At 39.5% G+C, this 20,447-nt stretch overlaps 2 protein-coding genes and 1 long non-coding RNA gene across 5 annotated transcripts in view; all 3 read right to left on the bottom strand.

Annotated features, from left to right (window-relative positions):
- LOC131352925 (uncharacterized) overlaps positions 1-8,394 on the bottom strand; it is a 14,594-nt gene extending 6,200 nt beyond the window's left edge. The window contains exon 1 of the long non-coding RNA XR_009204569.1: positions 8,093-8,394. This is a non-coding gene — a long non-coding RNA (uncharacterized LOC131352925). The remainder of the gene's footprint in view (positions 1-8,092) is intronic.
- The window catches only part of LOC131352923 (beta-1,3-galactosyl-O-glycosyl-glycoprotein beta-1,6-N-acetylglucosaminyltransferase-like), a 13,744-nt gene extending 1,818 nt beyond the window's left edge, over positions 1-11,926 (bottom strand). The window contains exons 1-4 of one of the 3 annotated variants that reach the window (XM_058389475.1): positions 11,697-11,924; positions 9,311-9,359; positions 8,415-8,477; positions 1-720 (exon numbers count right to left, since the gene is read on the bottom strand). The exon at positions 1-720 is cut by the window's left edge and continues 1,818 nt beyond it. In XM_058389475.1, the coding sequence (XP_058245458.1) occupies positions 1-713 (713 nt within the window). In that variant the 5' untranslated portion in view covers positions 714-720; positions 8,415-8,477; positions 9,311-9,359; positions 11,697-11,924. Of the gene's footprint in view, positions 721-6,872; positions 8,050-8,414; positions 8,478-9,310; positions 9,360-11,696 lie in introns of those variants that run through there. The other 2 variants (XM_058389477.1, XM_058389476.1) reach the window with 2 other exon arrangements.
- Positions 11,927-13,347: 1,421 nt separating this feature from the next.
- gck (glucokinase (hexokinase 4)) lies at positions 13,348-20,134 on the bottom strand. Its single transcript, XM_058389474.1, has 10 exons — positions 19,976-20,134; positions 19,697-19,859; positions 18,856-19,010; positions 18,652-18,771; positions 18,446-18,541; positions 18,243-18,342; positions 17,953-18,136; positions 16,415-16,570; positions 15,175-15,408; positions 13,348-13,822 (listed from the first exon to the last, which is right to left on the bottom strand). The coding sequence occupies exons 1-10, from the start codon at positions 20,054-20,056 to the stop codon at positions 13,675-13,677; spliced, it is 1,437 nt and encodes a 478-aa protein (XP_058245457.1). The 5' UTR covers positions 20,057-20,134; the 3' UTR covers positions 13,348-13,674.
- Between the last annotated feature and the right edge of the window lie 313 nt (positions 20,135-20,447).

The raw sequence follows: 20,447 nt of genomic DNA, 5'->3' as shown, positions 1-20,447 counted from the left end.
TTGGCACCACGAAGTGCTTTAAGAGCATGCACTATCTCCAGGTTGGTTTTGATGGGGAAGTCCTGTCCACACAGGTTGATGAAGTACTTCCAACTGCTGCTGATCTGGTAAAGATCCTTCATACAATTGATATCAGCCTGGACGCGACTCCAGCTGGCGTAGACCACCGCTTCAGTCTTGCTAGCTAAGAAAACGTTATTGAAGCAAGAAACAATGGAGCTGATCGCCTTCCTAGTAGATTCAGGAGCTTTTTTGTCCACATGGACGCAGTAGAAATTCTGAGGACTGTATATGGCCCTGAGCAGCCTCTCAAAGTTCTGCACCTTGTGGTGAATGACAATGGAATATGCCACTGGGAAAGCCTTTTCCTCCACACTCAATGGGAATGGTAAGTACTTACGAGTTTTACGGAAATTTTCACAGTCTTCTGTCTGCTTGATATATTGTTCATCAGTAATCCGTGTTATGTTCCTAAAGCTCTTTGTGAGGGTCTGAATCTGAGCGCATCTAAGCTCATCACGGTCCCCCTGTATAATTTTGTTGCAGTCACATTCATCCTCTGGAGATTCATCGTTACTGAACATCAGCGATCTGTAAGTAATCTTTGCGTTTTCTTGGACGATCCGAAAGACCATGAGAACGACAACACACAACCAAGATCCAGATAGCAGCAACCTCCAGAATCTTCTCCGTGTGGTGCCTATTAAAGCCATCAGCAACCTGTAGCAGTTAGAGTGCTTTTTGTTAGGAGTGGCAAATACTGTATTCCTGATAACAACACAGTCAAGACTGTTATGTTTATGTAAATTTTAGATTATTAACATGTTAATACTCTTGATTTATATTGTTCAGTGAGGTCAGGAAAGGCTGGTGTGAAAGAATCAGTATTGATTCAGTCAGTCATGGTTTATTATTAAGGCACATTTAACTCTTTAAAGGACAGTGACTTTCTCTGTAACACATTTTAACCCAATAGATGTCTAACCAAGCCTTCACTCTACTTTTTTTGTTTTTACGAAGGACAGTCATGCAGTTCTTTCTGCAGTTTCAGTTTTTCTATTTGTTCCCGGATATTTAACCCAGTATTTCCTGGCCACATTTGAAACTTTCCCCTAACTTGACTCCTTCATATTCTTATGATGGTAGTTCAGCAGTCCACATTATTTGATTGTTGACATAGGAAGTACCCCTAACCATGTCTATGCTTTTGATATACACCGACCAGGCATAACATTATGAGCAGTGAGAGGTGAAGTGAATAAGACTGATGATCTCCTCATCATGGCACCTGTTAGTGGGTGGGATATATTAGGCAGCAAGTCAACATTTTGACCTCAAGGTTGATGTGTTAGAAGCAGGAAAAATGGGCAAGCGTAAGGATTTGAGAGAGACTGACAAGGGGTCAAATTGTGATGGCTAGACAACTGGATCAGAGCATATCCAAAATTGCAGCTCTTGTGGGGTGTTCCCGGTCTGCAGTGGCCAGTATCTATCAAAAGTAGCCTTTAAGTCCTGTAAGTATCCTTTAAGTCCTGTAAGTTGCAAGGTGGATCTACCTTCAGGGATCTAATGGAGTCCCTGCCTTGATCGTTCACGGCTGTTTTGGCAGCAAAAGGGGGACCAACACAATACTAGGTGGGTGGTCATAATGTTATGCCTGATCTGTGTACGATACAAAGCAGATGGTTGTTCTGCTTTTTGATTCAGAATGCAGCAGAATGATAAGTTACTTAAGGTTCACTAATCAATTCTGGCTACCTAGAACTGCTCTGGAGTCTCTAAAATAGCCTCCAGTCCATTAAATTGAAAGCCACCTTCACATACCTTCACTGTGGATATACCTCTCATTACTGGTTACCTATTACAGCAATGTTATCAGGTCATATTTCCTTTTCCCTAGCACTGAAAGGATATAAAGCTGTATGGAACACCTGATAGAAGTGTGTTGGGAAAGAGAAAAAATGTCTTTCTAGTGTGGAAACACTGACCTACTGAATGTACTGCTAATGTATAAACATATAAACTGGACTTGCCCTTCAATTTGACTAATCTAATATTAACTACCAAGTATGAGCGTGGTCAGTTTAGATAGTTTTCTGTTTTCTCTTCATCTCTTTATCAAAATAATCCTCCTGTTAGTTTCATGATAATATTTGCATATTATTCCCAAATTCCGTTGTTTAGACTACACTATAAAGACGTCACTGAGACCATACTTAAAATTCTGGGTTGGGTTTATAGAACTTTGTGCACTGCACTCTTCTGGAGCATTATTCCAGAGGATGAAATTATTTTCTTAATTAAATTCATGCAAATTCCTGAGAACTGTTTATTCTGCTTGTCTCTTTTCTAAGGACCTGTTTTCACGGACCAAACAAAACATCTGTCATTGGCTTAGAATAGAATAGAATAGAATATCAAGATTAGAAACTTGGATTCAAATTTTTGGATAGAACAAACTCTCTTATGTTTGGCGTCCAGTTTTTCTTTGGAGCTACAAGCCATAAAGTCCAGAAAGCTAAACTAAGTTAAAACAAAGTTAAAACAAACCTCTGCTATTTGACCACCAATTCGCATCACAAAAACTGTGCCGCAATCATCACACACAATTTTAAGAAACTGCTAGGACAATTCAATGCTAGACCACCAGGGGGAGGTGCTGGTGGGGTGAATTGCAATTCCTTGTTGAGTGTCATATTTAGGTCATGGGTCATCGGTTGTTAATTATCCCTAATGGGTTTCCTTGTTTATACCTGCTCCTTCATGTTCTCATTAAGTTATTGTTTCACTGTCAAGCTCGGATGGTTATGTTGAGTGTTTCGGAGTCAAGTCTCCAGATAGTTATGTATTGTTTATTTAGGCATCATTTACATTCTGTTTCATGTGTCATGCCATGGTATTTTTAATTAAATAAAAACAAGGACTTGCTTTTAATCCTGTGCATGGGTCTGAGTTGCTGCAACTTCCGAAACGTGACACACTATATATAACATCGGTTTTCTCACACTGTGAGCTGAGCTGCACAGCGCTTCAGCAGCACGCAGCACTACAGCGCTCAATACCACTTCTGCTTTTATTCCACATTTTCATTGTTTTTATCTTTTTGCCTTTTGTTTTGATTAATGTTTTGCCTCTGAGGCTGTTTTGTGATTGGTTGTTTTCCTCATTCGTCTAGATTAATCACACCCTTTTCTAGTTTAGTTCTCTATTTGTGCCATTTTCACTCTTGCAAAGAATGTGGTTCAATCAGTGACATTATTAACCCTTTTTTCTTGTGTACAGAGCCTGTCTGTTGTGTCCAATTACCTAGATTTTGCCTTTAGGCCACAGCTTATCTTTGACCCTGTTCTAGCCTAGCCCTTGGTGTGCCATTTTTGCCACGTCTAGGCCACAGCTTATCTTTGACCCTGTTCTAGCCTAGCCCTTGGCGTGCCGTTTTTGCCACGTCTAGGCCACAGCTTTTGTTTGACCTGCTTTTGCATTTGCACATTGGATTTGTTTATTTGGATCGATTAAAGAAAAGCCCTCCTGCAACTGCATCCTCACAGCCTGTATTTCTCTATATCCTGTGTCCTCTGAAAATACACTATATTGCCAAAAGTATTCGCTCACCTGCCTTGACTCGCATATGAACTTAAGTGACATCCCATTCCTAACCCATAGGGTTCAATATGACGTCGGTCCACCCTTTGCAGCTATAACAGCTTCAACTCTTCTGGGAAGGCTGTCCACAAGGTTTAGGAGTGTGTTTATGGGAATTTTTGACCATTCTTCCAGAAGCGCATTTGTGAGGTCACACACTGATGTTGGACGAGAAGGCCTGGCTCTCAGTCTCCGCTCTAATTCATCCCAAAGGTGTTCTATCGGGTTGAGGTCAGGACTCTGTGCAGGCCAGTCAAGTTCATCCACACCAGACTCTGTCATCCATGTCTTTATGGACCTTGCTTTGTGCACTGGTGCACAGTCATGTTGGAAGAGGAAGGGGCCAGCTCCAAACTGTTCCCACAAAGTTGGGAGCATGGAATTGTCCAAAATGTCTTGGTATGCTGAAACATTCAGAGTTCCTTTCACTGGACGTAAGGGGCCAAGCCCAGCTCCTGAGAAACAACCCCACACCATAATCCCCCCTCCACCAAACTTTACACTTGGCACAATGCAGTCAGACAAGTACCGTTCTCCTGGCAACCGCCAAACCCAGACTCGTCCATCAGATTGCCAGATGGAGAAGCGTGATTCGTGACTCCAGAGAACGCGTCTCCACTGCTCTAGAGTCCAGTGGCGGCATGCTTTACACCACTGCATCCGACGCTTTGCATTGCACTTGGTGATGTATGGCTTGGATGCAGCTGCTCGGCCATGGAAACCCATTCCATGAAGCTCTCTGCGCACTGTTCTTGAGCTAATCTGAAGGCCACATGAAGTTTGGAGGTCTGTAGTGATTGACTCTGCAGAAAGTTGGCGACCTCTTCGCACTATGGGCCTCAGCATCCGCTGACCCCGCTCCGTCAGTTTACGTGGCCTACCACGTTGTGGCTGAGTTGCTGTCGTTCCCAAACACTTCCACGTTCTTATAATACAGCTGACAGTTGACTGTGGAATATTTAGGAACGAGAAAATTTCACGACTGGATTTGTTGCACAGGTGGCATCCTATCACAGTTCCACGCTGGAATTCACTGAGCTCCTGAGAGCGACCCATTCTTTCACAAATATTTGTAAAAACAGTCTGCATGCCTAGGTGCTTGATTTTATACACCTGTGGCCATGGAAGTGATTGGAACACCTGATTCTGATTATTTGGATGGGTGAGCGAATACTTTTGGCAATATAGTGTACTTCAAATTGACATGGATGCAGCAGGAAGGCAAGAGTTTTGAAAATATTACAAATATTAGAATTTATACGTTTTTGTACTTATGTTAATAAATGACTTCAGCCTACTCATGCAGCAGGCACCTTCCTGTATTGCTCATAAGAAGCAGAAAGGAAAATCAAGACTCTCTGACATGCTGTAACACGAATCACAGGAGCTGCGAAGCTTTGAAGTAAATGTGTTTTTCCACAAACGCCACAATTTCAGTCTAAGTTATGACCTCGGCAACGTCAGCTTCTTGTTTAATGTTATGTTTTAGGTTATGTCAAGGAGAAGCTGCACGTAGAATATTCTAGATATAAGATATATCCTACATATAACAGCACATGGAGAAACAATCCAGTCATGAAGAAATGATAAGATGGGACAACATTCCAGTCATGACGTTGGGAACCTGCAGGGACTTGTAAGTTCACAAACTTCCTCTGAAACCACTCTGATACAGAAACTGACACTTTCTAAAGAAAGACAAGGTGATATTGTTGTTTTACTTCTATTCTTGCTTGAGAGCAGTGCTAACTGTTTTGTTTCCATTAATGCTGTGGCTTTACACTGTTTGGAAAAAACAACATAATGGCTTTGTGCTAGATGGCTAAAATGACAGTCTTAGTGATTACATCATTTTTTTTGTTCATTCAGCCTCAGTTTTTGTCCATATTTTTAAGTTGCCAGAGTTAAATTGTGTAAACTAGTTAAATTAAAAACCTTTAAATGAGATATGATTAACTTGTAATGTTCACAGATCCCAGTCAGTGCTAAATTGTGATGGCTAGGCGACTGGATCAGAGCATCTCCAAAACTGCAGCTCTTGTGGGCTATCCACAACTCAATGCTAAGTAGAATCGCTGTAATTTCAGTCATTCCAAGTGTTTGCCTTTGGATTTTTTAGCATATCTGAGGTAAATGTTGAGGTTCTGGATTAATTTGTTTTGTTTTCATGTTGGCTATGTGTAAGCTGACTAAAGTACAGCCTCGATCACTAGGCACAACTTAGTACACTTACATTTACGGCAAGGGTCAGGAAGAATGAACAAGTGAGAGAAGCTACAGATGAAGAGGAAGATAAGATGAAGTTCAAGAGGAATGTTGGGTTTCGGCAGGATGATAAAGGATACCAGACAATGATTGGAGATGTGAAGTGGAGTAGCAGTCATGTCTGTAGCTGAAAAGGGATGGGTGGAGACCGGACAAATTTCCTCTTTGTGTCTGGGAGGTGTTGTGTGTCAGAATGAAGAAATTCAGAAGATGAAGACAGTATGAAAGCTTGTGACAGAAAGCATAAGTAGGCTAGATGGATATATCCAGGTTTCAGTTAGTGCCATAAAATCAACAGAGTCGTGGGAAGATAAAGCTGAGGTGAAATTTACAGCAGACTGGAAATTCCAGAGCCCATCTACCATCACCGAGGTGGTAGAGACTACAGATGAGGCTATGGTGCAGAGTGCGGCTTCTGCTTTGTGGACAAGAGTAAAGTTGAGTTTTAAGTAAGGTTGAGAAAAACTGCTAACAGAACAGTACTAACAGCCTTCTAGACTTACTAGAATATTCTTCTGACCACTTCAGACACAAATCACCTTCACTATATAGCAGGGATCCTCAAATCTGGCCCACGAGATCCACTTTCCTGCAGAGTTTAGCTCTAACCTTAATCAAACACAACTGAGCACGCTAATCAGTGTCTTCAGGATCATTAGAAAATCACAGGTAGAGGAGTTTGATCAGGGTTGGCGCTAAAGTCTGCAGTGGATTGGCCCTCCAGGGAAAGATTTGAGGAACCCTGCTATATAGGATAACATTCAGTATATTTAGTAACCCTTGCCCACAATTCACACCTGAAACTACTCTCGATTAATCACCTGAGAGAACGAATTAGCATTAGCACTAATTATACTAATTATTCACGTCCAAGCAACACAACCAAATCAGTACTATACAATCCAACACAACAAATCAAATGACACGACTCTATATCAGATAGTGCTCAAAAGTCAGAATCATACCTTATCAGAAGAGAATAAATTCACGACGAAGCAACATAAAGCACAGTGAATACGTAAGGTCTGCCCAAAATTCGCACCTTAATGGAGACTGAAACCAGTCTTGATTAACCAGTTGTTAATTGTACAGGAAATTATGGTAAAATTACTCTTGATGAACCAGTTGCGTAGTGTATCTGAGGTTACATTAGACCTTTCTGCTTCATTTTTAATCTGCCAACACATCTGAAGAAATTGTTGCTATACACATTTGCTTTCCTAGCCACTGTGATTTTACACCGCCAATAGAATAACACTAGCCAGCTAAATCTTCAGCCTCGTTTTTTAGTTAGCTGTGGCTCAGTGCCTATATTTGCTAGTGTTGCTCCCTGTTTACATTTCTTCAGAAATACATTAATTAAATTGACACTGTAATACAACTTCAACATAGTTGTTCTTTCTGACAGATTCCCTTAGTTTTCATCAACAATTCATTCTTTGTGCTAGCCGGCTAAATTGTCAGATTGCGTGAAGACCAACGCAGCTAGAGAAAATGTTCACATTCTTGAAGCTATTGTCTAATCCTTAGCTAGCTTGGGTTCTGTTTTCATATCTTTCAGTGACCTGGCAACTTTTTAGGTTAGCATTCCATGAATATTACTCATCTTTTAGGTTTTTAAGAAGGTTCTGAGGCAAATGTTTTCCACAATAGTTGTAAAACACTGCTGGAATATTTGTCTGGACTATTCTCTCTCTCTCTCTCTCTCTCTCTCTATCTGATCAGGTTGATGAGGACCAGCAGCGACACTTCGGTTTCCACATCCTGAAGCTCCTTAGAAACGTATAAACATCTGAGTAATATGTTCCGCTGTCTGATCTTAAGAACACAAGGCTAAAACTAAGAAAAGATCAAACCTTTTTCATCCCGCCCAAACATTACAAAGGCAATGTGACAAGTGATTATACACAGCAGTGGGAAAAGCCTCCATCAATTACTGAATCGTGAACAAGCGCCATTACGGGCACTGATAATATGTGTTAGACTGGTAATACAATATTCAGCACCAAACAAAGGGAAAGAAATAAAGAATAAACGCTTCAGGGCATATTGTTACAACACCAGAGTTGATTCTTCTCCTGTAACAGCATGTCTGAAGTGTTTTATTCTTCTTTTAAAGAACAGCAATTTATTTATTGACTAAAGAATGATAGCATAAGTTTATAGTTAAAAAAAAGTCGCTTACCATGTAAAATCCCGTAAAAGTCCTTTAAGCTTTGTCTCTTAATCTTTGACACTCTAGACTGTAAATACCAAAACTTCTACAAAGAGCACACGCCACACAGGTTTCTATGAACCAGCCATTACTATGGAAACCTGCATTTGTTTTCAGAACTCAAAACCGCACATTAACATTTAATTTGCATATCTAAACAAACCACTAGTGTCCACGGCATACCGGCTCATCTCACTGATCCTGGATCAGTCTTGGGTGCAAACAATGTGAGAAGGTGAAGAGAGGAAATGTCACTTTATTTAGACTCTAAAGGTGAGAGCATGAGTTTTACCTGGGACGATCCCGCTGTGTCTGGGTTTCTCAGTGACTGGGGCCGGAGATGCCACAAGTGAACCTGTTCAAAATGTCAGAGAAAAAGAAAAGATTCAGAGGAAATAAAAGAGTGAGTGATATAAAAATAAAGGAGTAAGTATATAAGAGTTTGTGAATATGTATATACAGTATATATATACAGTGGAACCTCAGCATATGAATGCCCTCCCTTACGAATTAAAATTTTACAAGAAATTAGCATCATCATATGAAGCATTTTTTAGGCATACAAACGGACCGAACCAAACATTCGTGCACGTCCAGGAGCCTTTCACAACTTGTTTGCGTCAGTGGAAAGCCAGACCAAGCCAACCAAAGAGACTTTAAGAATTTTAGTAATTTTTTTTCAGTCAGCGAAAGCCGTTTGGAAAGAGTCAACCCACTATACCAACGTTGCCTTCGGTATGTGTTCAAAAGCTATGTGATTATTTGGGCATTTTCTTGTGGACAGATTGGTGGCGTGGGCGGTCTTTTAGCCCAAGCTTGGTGGCATGACTTCCTGTGAGGAGCCTTGACATGGAATGCTTGGCTTGGGTCAGCACTTTGTAAGCAGCCATACAGTTTACATACGCTTCTTACTGGTAACATTGGTCATATTTTTGGGCGTCTGGAACGGATTATCTGCATTTACATTATTTCTTATGGGAGAATTTGCTTCACAATACAAATTTTTGCCCCAAAGAACCCGCCTCCAGAATGAATTAAATTCATATGCCGAGATTGGCCCTGGATATATGAAACCTTTGCTTTGCTTTGCACTTTGCTTTGTGGCAGAAGCGAATAAACGAAGGGTGAATATCATGATGAATAAAGGGATGATAAAGGGATGGTGTGTTGAATATGAGAAACGTTTACTGTTTCTGTCCGAAGTAAGGGGAAACCATGCAGGGGCAGGAGGGATGACCTGAAACACACACACATACACACACACATACACACACACACACACAGAAGATAGATAAATAAACAAAGCATTATTCAGGTAAAACAAACCCAGTTTAGCCAGATACATTACATAACAGCATCACATTTCACACATTATTTCATAAGGAGGTTGTACTCTCTCTTTCTCTATCCCTCTCTACCTCACTCCATCTCTGTCTCTTACTCTGTCACACTCTGCATCTCTTTCTGTATCGGTCACCCTGTATCTGTATCTTTCTCTTTCTGTGTCTCTCTTTCTCCGTCTGTCTGCCTCTCTCTCTGTCTCTCTCTGTATCTGTATGTCTCTCTCTCTTTCTCTTTTTCTCTGTCTGTCTGTCTCTCTCTCTCTATCTGTATGTCTCTCTCTCTCTCTCTCTCTCTCTCTCTCTCTGTATCTGTATGTCTCTCGTTCTCTCCCTCTCTCTCTCTCTCTCTCTCTCTCTATCTGTATGTCTCTCTTGCTCTCTCTCTCTTTTTCACTGTCTGTCTGTCACTCTCTGTCAGCTGTATCTGTATGTCTCTCTCTCTCTCTCTCTCTCTCTGTATCTGTATGTCTCTCTTGTTCTCTCCCTCTCTCTCTCTGTATCTGTATGTCTCTCTTTCTCTTTTTCTCTGTCTGTCTGTCTCTCTCTCTCTATCTGTATGTCTCTCTTGCTCTCTCTTTTTCACTGTCTGTCTGTCACTCTCTGTCAGCTGTATCTGTATGTCTCTCTCTCTCTCTCTCTCTCTCTATCTGTATGTCTCTCTTGCTCTCTCTCTCTTTTTCACTGTCTGTCTGTCACTCTCTGTCAGCTGTATCTGTATGTCTCTCTCTCTCTCTCTCTCTCTCTCTGTATCTGTATGTCTCTCTTGTTCTCTCCCTCTCTCTCTCTGTATCTGTATGTCTCTCTTGTTCTCTCCCTCTCTCTCTCTGTATCTGTATGTCTCTTTTGTTCTCTCCCTCTCTCTCACTCACTCTCTCTCTCTCTCTCTCTCTCTCTCTCAGCTGATTATTGTTTCAGTGAAACATTCCAACAAAAAGGAGACTAATTTCCATAATACTGAATTCATTTGTTTGTACTGAAAAGGATTACCCACTAATTAAATCACTACTACTGACTACTCAGCCTCATTATCATTCGAATCACCGAGATACTATTTACTTAGTCCCTGACTTTGTGAACTAACTTTTTAATCAGATTAGGAGGCACTTTCTTGAGTTGCTCTGGGTCTGTTAGATTTTATATGCAGATCTAATAAATGTAAATGTACATCAATCAGTTTATACAGAACAAAAGTTTTCAACCCCTCCCCATTGGATTTTAAAGGGATGAAAATTTAAAGTATCCCTGTTTTACAATTTGTATATACAATGACAAAAATAGATTAGAATAGAATAGAATAGAATAGAATAGAATAGAATAGAATAGAATAGATAGGACAAAAAAAAAACAGACAAATGGGTTAAATAAAAAAGGGATCAAGAACCCAGAATAAACTCTATGGACACAAGGAGAACATGTGAAACCACTCAGACCGTAATCCGAGTTTATGGTCAAACCAGCGATCCTGGTGAAGTGAAGTGGCAATTTATGTGTATTTGTCCATTCCAACTGTCTATCCATCCATCCATTTATCCATCCATTTATCCATCCATCCCACATACAGTGGATTGTATGGATTGGAATTTCATCCCTTAATTTTGTAAACCCTTTCTTCAGTTTGTGTGCACATACTTTAGAAATAAAATACTTTACAAGTTGTAAACCGGCTGTTAAACCTCACTGATGACATTAGTTTTAGATTGGCCTGCATGCAATAATTTGCTTAAAATTTTCCATTCAAGAAAGTGATCAATCAGGGGACTTGTAGGAAAACCAAACAATAACCTGTGCAGCACTGTAAGATTTCAGCATCCAAAACACCTCAACAAATGAAATGACAGGCTGCAAAGGTGACTAGGACTAACTCCGCTAAATAAGGGGGTTCATGTGAAACAACAACAACAAAAAAAACCATCTTTGAATAGTGGAGAGCACGTCCAGGCACGGGTGTTTGACCAAGATAAGAAAGTATGCGTTGACTGGAAGTTTCGAAAACATGCTGTGGAACAGGAAATTAAATAGAAAAACAATTCACAAGATAAAGACATTGTGATTTTCCTTCACTGATTAATGTACCTGATTAAAAGCTCTCCAGTGCAAGGAATATAAAGGAACATTTAAGAATATTTATACATTAAGAAGTATATTGGTGTATATCCTTATGCAATAAAATCACACCACCAGCACAAGAGTTACTACCAAGATCATAGCTGCTAAAAATACAGGAGTTGTACCTGTGAGAAGTTGGCTTGCCATGTGTTGTTTCTCCTCCCCGTCCTCATGCTTCAGTGTTTCAGAGGTTCTCTAGGTCACCTGATCATCAGCAGTGAAAAAGAGTGGGAATGTTTTTATTCCATTTTTAAGAAGCACCAGGCGCTGACAGACTGGCCATGCCTTTCCTCGGGTATGCAGCAGAGTGGCAGAGGGGACCTGGGAGCTAGCAGGCGGGGCAACATGTGTAAATAGGTATAGCTGAGGTATGAGCAATAGGGTGTGTCTTAAATTGTGGGGAACTGCCTGCCTGCTGTCTTAGAAGACAATTTCAAAATTTTTGGCAACTGAACTGCCACCTACTGTCCTGAATAAATAAATAAATATTATTATTATTATTATTGTTAAAAAAATTATAACATTTTATAAACATCAACATAATAATAATTATAATAATAATTATAATTGTAATTATATTAAGGAAGAATTATTATTATTATCATTAAACTGAATCTCTGAACCTGGATTAATTTCTCACAATAAGTTTATATATATATATATATATATATATATATATATACATATATATATATATATATATATATATATATATATATATATATATATACATATATATATATATATATGTAATCCACTTTCTACTGCTCTGGTCTTCTACCTTTATCCGTTTGTCTGATTTGTCCTTGTGTTTCCGGATTTAAAATTTTGTTTTCTGATTTGTTATTTTTGTTGTATTTATTTAGTTTTTTGGTTTTTGTTATTTTTGGATTTTATATTGTCTTTTTGGATTTGTTATTTTGTTTCCAGATTTGTTATTGTGTTTTATATGTTATTTTGTTTTTGTTATTTAGTTTTTTTGTTTTTGTTATTTAGTTTTCGGATTTGCTATTTTGTTTCCAGATTTGTTATTTTGTTTCCGGATTTGTTATTTTGTTTCCGGATTTGTTATTTAGTTTTTTTGTTTTTGTTATATTGTTTTCGGATAGTTTATTTAGTTTCCCGGATTTGTTATTTTGTTTCCAGATTTGATATTTTGTTTCCGGATTTGTTATTTTGTTTCCGGATTTGATATTTTGTTTCCGGATTTGTTATTTTGTTTCCGGATTTGTTATTTTGTTTCCGGATTTGTTATTTAGTTTTTTTGTTTTTGTTATATTGTTTTCGGATAGTTTATTTAGTTTCCCGGATTTGTTATTTTGTTTTCAGATTTTTTATTTTGTTTCCCGGATTTGTTATTGTGTTTCCAGATTTGTTATTGTGTTTCCGGATTTGTTATTTTGTTTTGCACTTCTCGGCCACCATATATATGTGAAGAAAAATACTGTATGTTGTTATTAGAAAATAATCAACATCAGGGTGGTAACGGTAACACCAGTCAGTGTCAATCCACATTACACCACATCATCACCTGTTGTTTTCCTATAACAGCACATTCTCTGTGTGTTTTATTCTTCATATTTTTATAGCTGTTAATTAACTGAAAACTATTTATAAGTTTTGGTCCATGATAGTCAGTGTGGTGTATGATAGAGTCACTTTATTTACATGAATCAATCATTTTACACTGTTGATTGCTGAATGCGAACACAGTTCAGAATAACATTAACAAAAACAATAACAATGATAATAAATAAAATAAGCAAACCCAATATAAGAGAATCATGCTCCAACGACCACACAATGTATTAAAACACAAAATACATGTATAATGGTGTCTCTGTTAAAAGCCTCTCAGCTGTGTATATACTGTATGTATTTAACATTCTTAGCACAGAAAGCTGATATAAACAACGGGATATGTACATCAAGGTCCGATCTGGGCGCCGAGATATTAGCCGTTGCTCCACATGGCAAATCCTACAGTGAGAGTTGCACATCCTGTGAGAAAAGAGCTTACAAGGCCACTCCAGATGAGCCTCCATCATCGCAGAGATCCTGCAATTTAAGTCGAGTTCACGAGCCAGTGCTTGATCTCAGGCATCATGGCTCTATTGTGCGGGCCGCCATCTTACAGGCCACAGCCGAGATAAGCGCCGCTCCTCGGCCACTGCCTTCTTCTGACTGGATGAAGGTGATGTCGCAGTCCGGCGTCAAGTCCCACACGGCTTTGTGAAACCGCTCTTTGAACCTGAAGCAAGAGGTAAATGAATCAGTGCTCGGTATCGTTTGATTCTGCCTGTATGTCAGGTCCAGAACAGCTATCACTTTTTATTCAAAAGTGTCTCACTGGGGACCAAACTGAACTACTATTTTAGGCATTTTGTGTTTTATTTTTAATCAAAATTCCAACTGGATCAAGTAGAATCTAGCTTTTAACTTCAAAAAACTTTAGCTAATGGCAAATGAGAAATGGTGGCTAATAGTTTTCACTGGATTTGGATTAACAGGTGGTCAAAAACTAGCATTGTAGTAAGTAAGGTGGTTGAAAAGTAGTGTTATAGTAAACAGGGTGGTGGGAAACTAGCCTTATAGTAAACAGGGGGTCGAAAAATAGAGTTATAGTAAACAGAGGGGCAAGAATTAGCCTTACAGTCAACACGGTGGTCAAAAACTAGCGTTAAAGTAAACAGGCGGGCAAGAACTAGCATTATAGTTAAGGGGGGGCAAAAACTAGCCTTATAGTAAACAACAGGGCAAGAACTTTTGTTATAGTAAATGGAGGTGAACTAGTGTTATAGTAAATAGGGGGTTAGAACTAGCGTAATAGTAAACAGGGGCAAGAACTAGCATTATAGAAAAGGTGGGGGCAAGAACTAGCCTTATAGTAAACGGGGGGTCGAGAACTAGCGTTACAGTAAACAGAGACACAAGAGTAAGCCTTAGAGTAAGGTGTGGGGTGGTAGAGAAGTTGTATTATAGTAAACAGAGGGAGCAAGAAGTAGCATTAAATTAAGAACTAGCCTTATAGTAAAAAGGTGGGTTGAGAACAAGCCTAACAGTAAACGTGGGCAAGAACTAACGTTGTTGTAAACGGGGCGTAAAGAACTAGCGTTATGTGCTATTTAAACCGTTGGTGTGTATGTGTTGGGGGGGGGCTTGGGGCAAGAACTAGCCTTAAAGTACACAGGATGGTCGAGAACTAGCATTATAGTAAAGGGGGAGGGCAAGAACTAGCCTAGTAAAAAAAAGCGTTATAGTAAACAGGTGGGTTGAGAATTAGCGTGACATTGTAAACAGTGCGTAAACATTGTAGATAATAATTAGCTTTATGGTTAAAAGCACATTTGAGTCCTAGCATTATTGTAAATAGAAAAGTTAAGAATTAGCATTATAGCAAAAAGGGCAACTGAGAACTAGGATTACATTAAATAGTTATAAATTTTAAATAAATTTAACTTGATGAACTGTGTTATTTAAAGCTAAGCATTCCCTCTATAGAAAGTGTTTCCTCCAAATACACTTCTTTTCAAATTTACACATTTTGTTATAAAAGACAAATTTGTTTAATCTAAAAGCAGCAGGTTTTTCGGCTGTCCTCACCATGGGTGGAGTTTGTAGACAGAGCCGTCCACTCCCACGGTGATCTTCAGCTCGTCCACACAGCGGCGCTCCCTCATGATGTTAATAACTCCGGCGAGTCCAGCTCCACAAATGAGCGCTGCGCGAGTGGAGACGCTCTCACAGGCCAAACGCACAATGTCACAGTCCAGCTCGGATGGCAGGACCCCCAGTGAGCTCAGGATGTTGTATATTTGTTTTCTGTCTCCTGTGTCACTGAAAGAGGAAAAAAGAGATTTTATTCTAATGTGAGCTAGTATTGTAGTAAACAGGCTAAAAACAAGTTAGCTCCATAGCAAATGTGTTAAACCTGAAGTAGCATTAGATTTAAGACATATTAGCTCTATGGTAAACATGCTAAACATGAAGCATTATAATAAACAGTCTAAACACATATTAGCTCTATAGCATACATGCTAAACATGAACTAGCATTATAATAAACAGTCTAAACACATATTAGCTCTATAGTAAACGTGCTAAACGTGAACTAGCATCATAGTAAACAGTCTAAAGACATATTAGCTCTATATTAAACCTACTAAATGTAAGCTACATCACCTTAAACACTTAATATACCTTAAATACTACATATAATCATAAGTTAAGTTATGCTTAGCAGGTTTAGCTTGCTTAGCGGGTTTAGTTAGCTTGCTTAGCGGGTTTCGATCTATATCAGCTTGTCTCAATTTTTGGACCTTTCACCTTCTTAATCAGCAAACTGAATAACTAGTGTTCTTGTTCTAATTATTTTTCTAAAAAGGCTCTGAGCTATGAATGTGAACTCTGTTCAATTATAATATATCAAACACATCTTGCTGAAATAAACTGCAGCTTTCTACAATTTAAGTGCTAATTTGTTTGACAACAGATCAGCTCATTTATCGATCGTTTTAATCTATTAGCATTTTTGTTGCTAGCTGTGGATATGGCTGTGTGTGTGACTGAAAATGACTGACTATTATATTGAGGATGTGCTTATGAAGATGTTCTGATACTCAGATAGTCATGAACATCAAGTTCTAAAACAATTGGTGCCGTGACCCGGATGGTACGCTAACAACACCTTGGTGAGTTACGCTATTATTTATAAACCTAGAAAAAAGGTTGGCTAAAACACAACACTCTTCTATAGAATGGTAAACTGGTATAATATGTTCAAGATGCCTCAGATTATAATCCCTAATAATTCATAATCATTTTAACTGCATATATTTAGACACCTTTCGATCTGGGAGACGAAGCGAGTCTCGAAGCTGCCACGTGTCTTCAGAATGTCTGAAGCTTCCCCGTTGAAGAGCAAGTCTTCATTCACAAGCTTCATCAGGACAAGACGCACCAGCTCGCCCATGTACTTCCCACTGATCAGCTTCTCGTAGCTAAGGAGAAAACAGAGCATTTGTTTTGTTCGTTTCTAGCAACTCAGGAAGTGATTGATGAATTGATTCACCAAAGGTATCTATTTAAAACAATTGAAATATTTGTGTGGCTTTACAATGACATCGTAGTGTTTGGAGTGTGTGGAGAGGTTTATATCTTGGTTAAGATTAGCATTAGACTTAAGAGTTGCATAGCATTAATTAGTTGCATGGAAGGTTCTCACAAGAACAGTCAGAGAAATGTGTGTGTGTGTAAATCCGCCAGTGTTAAATGAGCCCTTAGGGAGTTAAATTTCCTTCCGCAGAGTTAACGTTGATCCACTTTAACCCTGCACGAGTTAATAACAGGTGATTTTAACTGCGCACTGTAAACAGCCATTAAGCCAGCCACATCGCTAATGATCTGCTGTAGCAGCCATTAATCTCCCGGCACATGCTTTGGCTCTGACATGGCGTCAGTTCTGACCGAAAAACAACACGGTCACCCGGAGAACCCAGAAGAGCAAGTGAAGAGTCTCAGTCAAAGCAGTAACACACACAGGTAAGTGTGGGAATTCTTAAGACAGAGCATCAGTCTATTCCCGACAAACGAGCTTGCTGACGTCAGAGCTGCAGCGTTTCAAGGAACTGCTGTGTTTGTGTTGCAGTATAGAGGCAAGTGTACAGTGACATACATAGACACCATGGCATGTGGCATTCATGTCACAGGGACTATAAACTGGGTTGGTTGCTACTGTGATTCTTACAGTACGTGGCCAATTTGCCTGTGTGGGTTGACTGGGTGTCTTTCAGTCTGTCTGTCTGCTTCACCAAAGCTATTCACAATCCCTGACTGTCTGCCTGTCTGTCTGTGTGTCTGCTGTAACATGCTTTGACCCTTACACCACCTGTCTGTCTACCTGTGTGTCTCTACTGCACCATGTCAATGGCCATCACAGAAATATTTGTCTTCTTACGTGTCTGTCTGTCTGTTTGTGCTCACCTGTCTGTCTTCTCATCTGTCTGTCTGTAGAATTATAGAATTATACTCTGCCTATCTGTCTGTCTGTGTTTATGTTGGTCTCTCTGTGTGACTACTGTGACACAACAGCAATTCTCACAGCATTTGTCTGTCTTTCTGCATGTCTGTCTGTCTATATCTGTCTGTCTGGGTATCTGGATGTTGTTCTCTCCGTCTGTCTGGGTGTCTAGATGTTGTTCTCTCTGTCTGTCTGGGTGTTGTTCTCTCTGTCTGTTGTATTTTTTGGGTGTCTGTCTGTCTATCTGGGTATGTTAATGGGATGGTGAATGTATCTGCTGGTTTTATTAGTTGAGTGTATCTGAACTGTTTCTGTGCACAGAGTAATTTGCTGTTTTGTGGGAACCTGTAATAAGTGACTCACAGCTGTTCTCCAGGATTGAGCGATGACTCGTCCACCACTCGGTCATATTCCAAACGAAAGTCTTCCAGCTCTCCATTTCCTCCGAAGGCTCCCCACTCGGTGTTCACACACATCCGTCCCTCCTCCCCTTCCACCAGCTCCACTGAGTGCATCTCTTCCATGTAGCACACATTACAGCCGGTTCCTGAAACACACAGCAAGCAATAAAAGACTTTATGACTTTTATTCTATCGTTAAAATATGCCACGCTCCTGTCATAAATGGAGTGTGTGTGTGTGTTATCTCCTTACCTACTATCATGCCAACCTCACAGCTCCGGTCTTCATAGTAACAGGAGATCATTGTGGCCACCGTGTCATTCACCATTGCAACTATGTCCATCTCGAAGTCCTGCAGAGAGAGATTTAACCATTATTAATTATTTCCAGATTAAACATCATTATATTTGTGTTCAATCTGCTCAGACTGGTCCAAGTAACTGGTGTATACTGACCCCTCTCCTTTTAATGGCATCTCTAAGCAGACCAACCACATTGTTGCCTTCAGCGCCAGAAGCCTTGAACCCTTTGGTCCAGTTTAGTAGGATTCCCTAATAGAAATGAAATATCGAAATATCCCCCCCAAAAAATCACAAAACTGTACTGGATCATTATAATATTGGAAATTTACCACTACTTTGTCCAGAAAGCAGAAACTTACCTTATCAAGGTCCTCGTGACGGACCGGAAACGAGAAAGTGAATCCCAGAGGAAGTTTCCTATGTTTGATGTGGTGCTCATCCAGGAAGTCAGATATACACTCTGCGATGTAGTCAAACAGCTGCCATGGACAGAAATGGACGTTAAAATTTCTAAAACATTCTCATTGTTTCAGAATTATGAGGCAATAGGTTATTTGACTTACCATTTCTGCAGTCCCGGTCATGGCATCCTCAGGGATGGAGTACATACGGTGCTTGGTCTCCACCTTCCAGCCTCTCTCCTCATCCTCACCCACCACCACCAGCATCACACGGAAATTAGTGCCACCTAGATCTAATGCCAGGAAGTCTCCAACCTCTGGAGGAATACATATATACACAAATATGTATAGATTTATTATTACAGCATTTGGCAGACACCCTTATCCAGAGTGACTTACATTTGTCTAATTTGCACAACTGAGCAATCGAAGGTTAAGGGCCTTGCTCAGGGGCCCAACAGTGACAGTCCTGGGATTCAAAAATCACAACCTTCTCACCAGTAGCTCAACATCTTAACCACTAAGGTACCACTTCCCATAGCTTTGGATACTGGGAGCAGTGTAGCATCTTGCAAGCTGCAAACAATCCTTACGGCTAAACCGTATCTGAGTATTGAGTGAGTATTATGGCTTGAATGAATTGTTAGCTACATTATTCTCATAATTTCAGATCAATAGTACAACTTGCATTGGATAAAGAAGAAAACTTACAATTACAAATTACATTTTGTATAAAAAATTTTGTATAAAAATTACATTTTTTATATTTGGCAAATTATTCTGTAAAATTAATTCCAAACATTAACCAAGTTAAAATCCAAGTGTTTACTGAAGCATTGACATTCACAGTTGTTTGAATGAATAAATGTGTTACCTGAATAAATGTATTTATTTATTTATTTATTTAATTATTTAACTATAAAGTTCCTTGAAATTAATTTTTTTTGAATGACTGATAATCCAGCAAATTTCAGACAGTTAAACAGTGGAGTGTGAAACTGACCAGAGCCTTCAGGAGTAGAGCAGACATAAGTGGGCAGCATTTTAACGCTGGCTTCCTCATGCGTTTCCACACGGAGCCCTCGGTTCATCTCCCTCTGCATCCGTCTCATCACCTCCTTCAGCTCCTCTTTACTGAGCTGGAACTCAGACAGGATTTGGTCCACCTGCAAACACACACACAAACAACAGGTTTACACAATTTAGAGTCAAAGTCACATTAACAATCATACCAAAAATCCTAAAGTTGTAAGTCGTAATTTACTACTTTAACACACATTACCATGTGAACTTTCTCCAACATTGACTTGTAAGAGCTCGGCACTCTGAGCCTCTGTTGGCGGACAGCAGTGATGCACGGCATCTTTGTGAAAGCTTCCCAGCAAGTGTGTGTGTGTATGTAAGTGTGTTAATGTGTTTAAAGTGTGTCTGAAGGGAAAGTGAGATGTTCCGCTCTTTTTATGCCCAAAGAGAATGAAAGGCGGTCCAGGTACTTAGTGATCTGTGTACATACACCCCTCCCATCTCTTATACACCCACACACACACTGACCCATCATGTTGGAAGTCAAGGACACACAATATGTCCTGGAAATGGCTTTAAACTCTGATGCAATGTCAAAAAATATAGATAGATTATACACAAGGTGTAACATCTATGTAATGTGCTGATATAATTTGAAAATAAAAATTAATAATAATATTATATATACAGTATATTAATATATCTTTAAATCAGTATATATAATAAATATT

This window comes from Hemibagrus wyckioides, linkage group LG05 (genome assembly GCF_019097595.1).
Source record: "Hemibagrus wyckioides isolate EC202008001 linkage group LG05, SWU_Hwy_1.0, whole genome shotgun sequence".
Classification (NCBI taxonomy): domain Eukaryota; kingdom Metazoa; phylum Chordata; class Actinopteri; order Siluriformes; family Bagridae; genus Hemibagrus; species Hemibagrus wyckioides.
This window is presented reverse-complemented; position numbering and strand designations above follow the sequence as displayed.

Excerpts from the sequence above, each read along its gene's own strand:
- gck (XM_058389474.1), bottom strand. The coding sequence starts at position 20,056 with ATGCCGTGCATCACTGCTGTCCGCCAACAGAGGCTCAGAGTGCCGAGC. Across the intron at positions 15,409-16,414 it reads TTCGTCTCCCAGATCGAAAG|TGACACAGGAGACAGAAAAC; the intron begins GTGTCTAAATAT and ends TTCCTCTTTCAG. Across the intron at positions 13,823-15,174 it reads GTCTACAAACTCCACCCATG|GTTCAAAGAGCGGTTTCACA; the intron begins GTGAGGACAGCC and ends CTCTTGCTTCAG.